This window comes from Pithys albifrons, chromosome 7 (assembly GCF_047495875.1).
Source record: "Pithys albifrons albifrons isolate INPA30051 chromosome 7, PitAlb_v1, whole genome shotgun sequence".
Lineage (NCBI taxonomy): Eukaryota > Metazoa > Chordata > Aves > Passeriformes > Thamnophilidae > Pithys > Pithys albifrons.
Genome location: NC_092464.1, coordinates 31,001,326 through 31,012,165, shown reverse-complemented (window position 1 = coordinate 31,012,165; position 10,840 = coordinate 31,001,326). Strand labels below are relative to the sequence as shown.

The 10,840-nt window shown below is 36.1% G+C and overlaps 1 protein-coding gene across 3 annotated transcripts in view; it reads right to left on the bottom strand.

The window, feature by feature from the left end:
• Positions 1-10,840, bottom strand: part of HDAC9 (histone deacetylase 9) — a 452,635-nt gene that overhangs the window by 186,067 nt on the left and 255,728 nt on the right. For all 3 annotated transcript variants that reach the window (XM_071560871.1, XM_071560869.1, XM_071560870.1), the window contains exons 12-13: positions 8,376-8,586; positions 7,756-7,973 (exon numbers count right to left, since the gene is read on the bottom strand). In XM_071560871.1, coding sequence (XP_071416972.1) covers positions 7,756-7,973; positions 8,376-8,586 — 429 coding nt within the window. The remainder of the gene's footprint in view (positions 1-7,755; positions 7,974-8,375; positions 8,587-10,840) is intronic.

Below are 10,840 nucleotides of genomic sequence, written 5' to 3'. Positions count from 1 at the left end.
ATTAATGCGTGAAGGCACTGAAAGCCAAGGAAGGAGCAGTGACAAAGAACTGGTGTCAATCCCCTATCCCATGGCACAAAGATATTACAAGCACATCTGTCCAGGACTGGAAAGACTACAGTTTTTGTAGTGCATAGTACAGTTATCCCAGTTCCAGCAATAATGAAATAATACAGCTACCCAAAATACTGGTTTCATACCAGTAGCTGCTATTGCAAAGCTCTGCTGAGGTGCCAGATGCCTGAGCGTTGCAATCACTACAGTTTTACATTTTGCTATTTAAGAAAAGTCAATGAATTTCAAACTAGTCCAAATATAGTCCAAAACGCCAAACTGAAAAAAAAATCTCACTTTGTTGAAAGAGGCAAAAATCAGACAGGTGAGTAAGAATTTCCAGCATCAAGTGAATAATTATCATTTACTCAACTGGCCCCATTGATTTCAAGCAAATACTGGTTTGTATCATCAAAGTCAAGTATTGAGAGGAAAAGAACCATCTTTTACCATTACTCTTACATATTTCCCACTTCCCATCTGCCTCCCTCCCAAAATAACAAGTTTTTCAAACTGAGTTCTAGCTAGTGCTATATACTGAGTTACTGGATGGCTTCAGTATATCTATTTTTGTCACAAACCATGGACCATCCAGTTTCTTTCAGCTTGCTGGTGCATACAGAAAAATGCCACTCTAGTGCAGGGCAGTATTGTCATGTAAACTGTGACCAAGAAGCTAAAACTGGATTTAGGAACTCCCACAAAATCACCAAGTAGAGCTGAAAGATACTTTATGCAGTTTTAGTTGATGCTCTGATGTGTACGCCTCATCAGTGGAAGCCTGTCTGACATCTGTCACAGCAAACCTTCATTTTGGTGTGTAATGGGAGTTTAATGGTTTACTAAAAAGCAAATAAAAAAAATCCATTTTCAATAATGTAGTAACTGGCAAACCACAATACATGTATCCCGCATGCTGCAGGTGGCGTGCCCTAAACTGAGCAATCCTTACTACTGCAACTAATGCAGTGTCTCCTTTTATTAATCAGCATCTGAAAAGTTTCTCAGATCAAACACATAAATCTTTTCCAGTTGTTTCTTAGGGGATGACACTGACCAAAAAGGCACTAAAACTAACTACATATAATCAGCTCAGGTAGGCTCCTCTCTGTCACTGAGTTATTATTTAAATTATTATTATTTATTAGTTAAACATCTGTGGGCAAGCCCTATGGTCTCTTCAAACATGAAGAGAAAGGCAGGTCCAGCTGTGTGGCTGGCTGCTAGTGAGCAAATACAAGCTGAAACATCTGTGTGACAGATAATCATATACAGCTACGAGAGTCACTGAAGCTGATCCATCTGTAAACCATTCCATGTGCCAGTTACTTGACACCAGGTGGGTTATTCTGGAAGGGAAGCCAAGAGAAAATGAGTGCATGTCCACAGCAAAGTTAAGACACATATTTAGCTCATTACTGCTCTCCTTTCTTTTATGCTTTTCCACTTTTAGGTCAGGTTTTTTCTTAGTCACGCTGCTGTATGGGCACAGATCTGCAGCTGAGCTTTCTGAGGCAACACATGACGGACTGCAGTAAAGAATGAATACATGGATCAGCTTCAAACACTTTTTGCATGCAATCAGTGGAGTGAACAAGCACATGTAAGGGGACTGCAGGGATTTAGAGTATTTGTACGCATTTCAGTTTGCAGTGTTCATGTTTTGGGGCCTGTTCCCATGCCATGGCAGTCAGCAGGTGATCTGCTTTAGACTTCAGCAACAGGAGGACATAAGCAAATTAAATTTTCTAAAACTCTGTGAAATGAAAGTCTCTATATATTTACACAGTAGATTTTACAAAGTGCATTTATATTACCTTCTTTACTGCAAAATTTTATTAAAAACATCCTTTACACTGTGACTTTAACTGAGCCTCAGGCAAGGGGTTAAGAAGCACTAAAGTCATGTCCTCTCATATGAAGGAGCATGACAAAAATGAGTAGATGGCATGGGGAGGGGCATGACCCTGAAGATAACTTCTGCTGCTCAGACTGCTCAGTCACAGATGACTGCTTTCTCTGTATCACCACCATGCCTTCATATTTGTTGAAGTGTTTTTAAAGACAGCTTGGTCCCATTCTACTCCAGTAACTATGTTAGTAGCATTACCAGGAGACTGTTCAGTTCTCCTAAGACAAAAACATCTTATTTTATATTTCTTGGTAGTATTGTGGAAAATTACCTATCTGGAGACATGTGAAGATAATAGTTTAGAGTAAATAGTTCTATCTTCTCTATCCAAAGATGGATTACAGAGCAGAAAATGAGTTCTGAGTGAAACACTGCTCAGGTTCTTTCACTGCACAGTTGGATACTTCTGCCTACACTCAATGTTAAAATCTTACACTTTAAATCCCTACATCCCTTTTTTTCTCTGAATTTATCTGTAAGTACATGAAGGAATTTCTCCTCATTTTATTTTGAAAAAGTGATTGTTTAATCTGACTTTTAACAAAACTGCATTTAAAAATAATAACAAAACCATAGTTTATGTCACTAATAAATTAAGACTTGTAAATTTTGGTTTAACCAGTATACTTTACTGTTACCTGTATTCTAACTAAAGTATTCACTTAAAAATGGCTTCATGATAATGTGACCTGTAGTTTTTCTGCTTTTATTTCCAGGAAATTAAACTGTAAGGGATATGCATGAGCCAAAGTAAATAGTGGCAGCAGGAGAGGAAGCATTTACAGACATCAACTCCATTGTATAACTGCAAGAGCCCAACTAAAAAGAAGACATCAAACATAATCTAACCTACTTGCTTGTACAGAAGAATAAGTGTAAATAATTTGCAACAGACCATGTCATAGGTCCTTCAGTTGCAGTCCCATCTTTGTTTCTCCTTTGAAATGATAAGCTCTTGTAAAATACATTACTTTAAATAAAATGTCTTTACAAAGAGATGAAACATGAAATCCTGCAATAGCCACCCCACACTTTTCCATTCTTAATTACCTGTTCATTTTAAATACATGGCATTTGTTTCTAAGAACTCGTGTATTTACTTAGAGAACACAATTTTTCCCTTCTCCCCTATGACAATCAGATTACTTTGACCAGCTGTGTATGTTGTTAGCTGTCCCATTTTTAAGGGACGTATTTATCTTTCAAAACCACCCTTCTTCATTATGGCTTAAACAGTAGTTCTTAATAAAGGAGAACATTCCCTGGGCATTTTCTAGTTCCAAACACAGCCAACTGTTGCTTTATTTTAGTCCCAATAATCCCCTGTTATATGCAATATTTGAAAGAAGGGCTCTCACCTTCAGAAGATGCTAGTCAGATGTGTAAGCCGCAAAGCCAAAACCTCAGTGTAATATGTTTAATGAAACTAATTAATTTACTACTTCTGAGCCTGGTCCAGTCTTCCATATTTCATTAGATATTATTCAGAGAAGAGAAAGATTTATCTGGGGTTAACTGTATGCTTTCAATATTCCTGCTGATAATGAATAATCTTCCTATTTTTTCCATCAATAAATCAACATAAATTTCTGTATTATTTTTCTTTTTTTTAAGAGATATTGGTCAACTATGAACACCATTTTCATTTCCTATCTATTTTTTACCTCATAGTCTTGCCCAGCAAGTGCTTCCCTATACAAAAGTGCTTTATAGCAGTTGACATTCTGCAATGAAAACTGAAATTCAGGTAATTCTTACCTAAGCTTTAACATTATCCATACTTTAGCACCCACTATAAACTGCCCCCTTATTTTAACCTTTGCTTTACAATACTGAGAATTTTACCATTGAAAACAAATTGTGAAAATGTTATGAATATACTATTTAGGAACACAAATAGGGTTTCCACAATGATCAAACAAAATCTTGTTCCCAGTGAAGACAGTGCTAGTTAGCTTCAGCAGAAGTAGGCCTTATTCATCATACATGACAAAAATAATTTTTAAAAACAGAGGGTTTTGTTCATATACTCTTCACATCATGTTTTCAGAGACTTTCTTGGACACAGACTTCTGCTAGGGGCTTTGCACTTAGATTAGTTATATCAAAATTCCTTTTCTTCAAGTGGCAGTGTCAAAGCTTTCTAGGAATAGATATACACAAATAATATTAAAATTTTAAGTTTTTTATTATACTAGTGGTTTTTTGGTACCCAATTACTAATTTTAATTGGGAGTTTTGGACTTTGGACTCCCTTTAGTGAGCAGAATTAAGATTTGCAATGGTGATCAAAGGGTGTTATGAGTAAATAAGCTGTCATTTGGACAGAAATATATTAAAGCTGACAATGGCAAAGCTGATCTTCCCTAAGACAAGCTGAGTTCAGGTTACTTCACATATTAATTCTGGGACACGGGTTTTTCCTACTTTTGGATGAGATGTCAACATTTGCAGAATGTATTCAGAAGGTCGGCATAACTAGATTCCACAGGTATAAATGTCAGACTTCAGTGGAGATGTATAACGTTTCCCACATCAAAAGCCTGGCATCTGACAGCTGACCAGAAATAAACCATAGGGGATCTTATCTTTGTTATGAAGGACAGAGGCACATCTTTTGGCAATGACTTGTTTCTTTTCAGAATGGAAATGATCCAGGGGAATCCTTTACCTCTGACCTTTATTAGATTCTGCTTATCATCCTCGCGGCACCATTGGTTTTCTACTGAAATATATTTTTTCCTCAAAGAAAAAAATGGGTTTTTTAAATACAAGATAAATACAGAAAAAATGGAGTGGGGGGAAAACTGGTTCTTTTCCTCTTTTTGTTGTTACAGCAAGATTCACCTATAGGGCAGCCAAAAAGATCTGACCAAAAACTGTTTTCAGGGAGTGCTGATGCATGTCACATCATCTTAGCTCAGGGCAAACATCCAAAGGAAAAAAAATGGAAAGAGAAATAGAAAAGAAAAAAAGAAGATATTAATTTGTTCTAAGGTCTTGATCAATTGGCATTTCATAGACTTGTCAGCTTCAAGTGGTTCTGATCTTTATCACCCAAACTTCTAAGAGAAGGTTTGAATATTCCTCATTAAATAAAACCTCTTCATCTTCCATGAGTGAAAAGGAAGGAATTATACCTCAGCGCAGATTTCATTATGCAGCCTATGCACAGGACAGTAAGGGACAGAACAATAACAAGTTCATGTGTTCACTTGATACATCCCAATCTTGTCATAAGACATGAGAACATATTGGGTTGCTTTCCTACCTGAGCTAGAATATCTACTGTTGAAAGTTGCAAACAACTAGAACTCTGCTTTGCAGAGTTTGATTGTAAAGCCATGCATAATATGCAATGAAAAAATAAGTTCAACTGTGAATAGAGGCAAGTTTTGAAACTGAAGAAAGTATATTCCAGCATGCTAGCAGAGTTCAAAAACTTGATGTAGGTACAGATGTTCAATCTGAACTTTTAGTTAAGCAGTACATAATATAGCTATAAAGTCAATATTTAAAAGCTACTCCATGATTTGATCTTTTTACTCACTCTCTTTTCTATGGGCTACCCTTAAATTCCTGTTTTTGAAAATCAGTTTCCTTAAGTATGTAAGAGAGGCCCCTGGCTTTCTGTGTCCTGGCGAAGGACAGATACACAGTTAAGAGTACTGACATTTTTCAGTACTATTCATCAAAATGGTTCTTCAGAGAACAGAGAAGAACCTGGATGCTGCAAACTGTAAAGTCTGATAAACCACTGCTTCTGTGGCTGCAACATGATCTCATTCCTCCTCAGGTATTTGCTGCCCTGGTGAGTTACTGTGCTCCTGAAGAAGGCTGGTTGCTCCGAGAATAGGGCTAAAGGAGACTGAGAAGCTATTTGAGGCAAAAGTACGTTATAGAGATTCAAGGCAGAGAAAGGCCCTAGAATAAACTGCAGTTTCTACTATCTGCATATGTGTATAGCCTATACTGTACAGAGTAAGAGCTACGTTCATCAGGTTTTAAAAAAGGGATTATTTTGTCTCTTCATCACAAAGAACCATGGGAGAATGAAAATGTATTTCAACTATGACAGGGAATTATTCTCATTAATGTGTATTTTCATTGTAGTTTAACTAAAAAAAAAATGTTAGTGAAACAAGCATTATCCCAAACCAACTCCAGACTTTTTACCTCCTTATTTGGTCTGTGAGGTCCAATGCATTCCTAGTCCTATGTGACTAGAATCGTATGTTTATGTGCCTCAAGTTTAATTTTCACATTCGGGATGAACATACATATATGCCACAGCACATATCCCCAAATGCTATGGTAGAATTTATAACAATAAGCATATTATCTAGCAAAAATATGTAAGTGAGCTTTGCTTTGTGAGGAGTGCATGAACTGATGGGTTTGTAGTAAAAAGACTCAGTACTTTACCCATTAAAGATTCTTTTTTTTATTGACGATTGAGGGAAGGTAAGGTATTTTCAAAACCTGAGGCTATGAGATATACATATGCCATCTTGATTAAACATATGGAATGCATACTCAAAGAAAAGCCAACTGGAGTCCTAGTTGAGTAATCAAAACACCCAAGCTGAGAGGGGTTAACATGCAAGGATCAGCTCTGAACTTTGAAGTTTTCTGGTCTTCATTTTTCCTAATTAAGACAAGATTTAATAACCAAACCACTGTACAAACTATGTTCTTAAACTCTAGGTTTGTTTCTAATTTTGTTGGGAATTCTTAGTAGATTCCAAAGAATCAGTAACCCTTGGGAAATTCACCAGTAAGGTGGATTGATTTTTTTTTTCCTTAGGTACAAGGGCCAAACATCCGCTTTTCATCTTCTCTACCATTGCCTCTCAAATATACTTACTGAGTAATCCTCAAACAAAAGAAGATCACTAAAGATGCATGATTAATATTTTTGAAATATTAGAGGAGCTTCAGTGAATGACTTTTGGAAAGCAAGGTAGTAAGTGCAGAAAAATGTTATCTGAATGAAATAATTTAATTACTTGCATATCTTAATTTTAGAGCACGGAACAGCATCACATTTGTTGTATAAGCATTAGCTCCATATAAATCTATTTAGATTCTGCTGCTCTTTGTTTCTTAATGGATGGTCTCTTTTCCTCTTTCCCCTGCTCAAAATAAAGTGTTATTGTACAGGGAATCATGTGCTGCATGATTCAACTCTGTATCAGATGCTGGCAACAGCACATTCTTCTCTTTCTCCTTATATGGTCACTTTATATCACCACAAAGATAACAGACTTTCATGTTACTAATTGACTCACAGATAAAAATTCAGTTTGATAAGAGCTGAATAAAAATTTCTCCAGATATTTAGTAAGCTTCTTCAGCACAACCAATAAATTTAATCAGCTGATTCACTTCAAATGAGTTATCTATTTATGCCACATATTAGTCCACAATTAGAAAGGTTTCAATACAATTCAAAAACTGGATGGAATGACTACTGAAGCTCACAAGTACACATAAAAAAGCTGGAGAGAAATCTAGTCATCTTTAAGGCACTATTTATCATTGGACAGGAAAATACCTGTAATGTAAAACTGTAAGTTACTTTGAACCCTCTTTTGTTGAATTGTACCCTATTTCAATAGATGAAAATTAAGTTCTCTACAAATATATGTATCAACCAAGCATAAACAAACAAGATACTCATGCAAGAAGGTCTTTACTGTCCATGATCACATGGCACCAATAACTAAACTTCCTTATTAGTTTTCAAGCTTTAAGTTTATTGGAAAATCTTTACTTTGGGAACTCACCTTATTCATGTGGATCTGCTGCTGATATTGTTTCTGCTTCTCCAAAAACTGCTGATGTTGCTGCTGGATGACCAGCTGGGCCAACGTACTCTGAGGAAGAGGAGCTGACTGGGTTCGATTCAGTGGCCTGTGACGAGGCAATTTGTGGGCAGCTCTGATGCCAGGTGAGACTCTCTCCTTTGCTGCTAAAGGAGACTGTGGATGAAGAGGAACCGCTCCTGCAAAACAGGGACATTTCACTCCCCTGTGAAAAATAGCAAACTAGTAGTTCTAATAGGAGAGAAAGCTTTCAGTGAAAAAAAGGGGTGTATACTGCAGAACTCTGCATCAGGACTGATGCAGTGGGATGTGCACCATGTGCCTTGCCATGCTGGGAAGTTCAGCTGCTGCAAAAGAATGTGATGAAGTAATCATTTTCTCTTTTTTGTAGTCACTAAATTCTTCCAGGCTAACAGACTAGAACAGAATCATTAAAAGGGACAACAAAGATACTGCCCTTTTCTACCCTTCTGCTTTCCCCAACAGTTAGGATGTATGGTATCTGTATTACCACATTTAGTTTAAACTGAATAGAAAGGTCATTAAAAACATCTTAGTATTGTTGAAGCTTTTATCATTACCAGTCACAAGAAGTTTTTGCTGTCTCATTTGTTCTTTCAGTAACAGATGCTGCAAGAGAGCTTGATGGCTGCTATTTGGCTTTGCCTCCAAAGCAATATGAGGATGAGTCGATGACGGAGGAATGTTTCCTCCATACTGTCCAGCCAAGGCCACTCCTTGTCTGAGTGATGGGGTCTCCCCCTTCTGCTTTTCTTTGAATGAGGATGAAGCCTGTCAAAGAATAACATCATTGGTAACTGCTTTTCAGAGACCTCGCCATTTACACCTCCACTTGATTAGATGGTCGTATGTCACACTTTATGAATACACACAGAAGAAAAGGTTAACATTCCTATCCTACACTTTGACCGTGAGATGAAAAAGGAGGAAGAACATGCCGGTTAAATGTAACACTGAGAAACTGCGTAATGAAACCGCTTGAAAAAAATCAGTAATAAAAGCAAAAGCATAAGGAACTGCTAGTTAGAATATTATTAATGAAAGGACAGGACCTATCCTTAAAATTCCTGAAGACCTTCCCACAGCCTTCTGCACAGGAAACTAGGTCATCAGAGGAAATAGTTTGCATTGAGTTTGGAATAGGCAAGGCTTGGTTTTTCACATAACTTTCCATCACATAGCAAGCCAATCAGCAAAACAAAATAATTACCTGTAGTAGTGGGAAGCTATTACTTTTCCTGGAGCACTCCCTGACTCCCTGAAGGACAGCATAAATGTAAGTTTTAATCTTTGCAAAGTAAATTTGTACAGTTAAATTCTCTCATCTACAGAATCATCAGGAGCTGTTGTATGTGTGTGGCATTTTAAAGTGCCCTTATAAATTGCACAGTTATGAATTAAAGCTTTTGGAAGTTTTGGTCCTTCAGCATTGTAAATGTACTTTTTATTTCTTTGTTCTTTGTCTATTTTAAAAAAATCTTCAAACAGCAGTTAAAGCAGAATAACAATTTTTACACCAAGAATAATAACCTAACAGAAATATATATGTTGAGGCTTGCAGATAACTACTTATGGTGTATCATGGTAAAAACAGTATCTCTTATAAATCTAAATTCCATAAATTCTAAACCAAGGCTTTCACCAATATTTTTTTGGTGTACGCTTACTTCACACTCTGGTATCACCCTTCCCTGAAAAACAAACACCGAAGTAAACTTTACATTCAATTTGCAACTGCTTATTCTAGTAACAGAAATAAACAATTACTTGTGTAAATGAACCCCTTTGTTTTTTCCAATGCCAAAAGTAATATTTGGTGCTAGCTGGCCACATCAAAAGCTTGTAAGATCTGGGTGAGTAAATGAAACATATTTTCATTTCCATTCTAATGTTATAAAATTACTTTGAAGCTATTTATATTTTTTGTGAAATAACTAAGAATTTTTTCATTATGTCCTCTGAAAAGGTAAGCAGTATTCTTTTGTGATCAGTTCAATATTTTCATCCCTTAAAAACAATAATTTGCTTATCAATATCTCATAAAAGACTTCTAGAGAATTGATTTAAGGCTTACACATTTTTCTTTGCAGAGTTCTCTATCTGATGTTAAAATGTTGGATTACAGCAATATATAACTGCTAAGAATAGGAAATGTATTGAATAAGCCATAAAATAAAATGGAACTTTGACTTGAAACTATGTTTAGCACTGGAATTAAGTAGCATTTATGACAAACCATAGTGGATTGTACAGATTTAATTTTTTTCCCTCCATGGAAAAGCTGTGCTTGCAACTCCTAGATTTTTTTCATAGAAATTACCAGTTCCCATTCTAAGAAACTTAAATTGCTAAAATTTCTTCACAATGCATTGCTGTATAGAGCCACTAGATATATAAATACTTTTACTTTCTTTTTGCTGGAAAGCAGGTAGGTTTTGACCAGTAGGAAAATTTTCAGATATTTTACTAAGCCTCAGATTTGACCTCCAGGTTACTTTAACCTGCTTTACGTCTAAAGATCCATCCACCAGCATGGATTTCCATACATACTGTATCTGTGTTTTCATACATTTTGCATATCAATTTAAGATTTATCTCTAAATCAAGATTATTGATGCAGACTGAATAAAGGGCATGTGAATATAACTTGTCACTAAAATATTAAGCATTGTTCGCTTCTCACCAATTTTATTGGTCTGAGTGATAGCATACTCCTCAAGTAACAAACCTAACTGCAGAAATACTAGATTCTGCCCCTACTGTGCTCTAGCTCAGTTTAGGTCACTACTGAATCTCATTAAAATTATAGGTGCTGTAATTTATCAAGTAGGGATGATCATATAATTTGAATTTTTATACTAAATAATGTCTTCGTATACTTCTTACTACATCTGATATCTGTTATCTTACATAAATACAATGCATGTGGCCCACATGTAGCTAAGCTCCACACTGGCACTTCTTTATTTGGGATTAAGAATTATTATTGCTTTCAAGTTGTGCCCTTAAATATCCAGATGTTGTC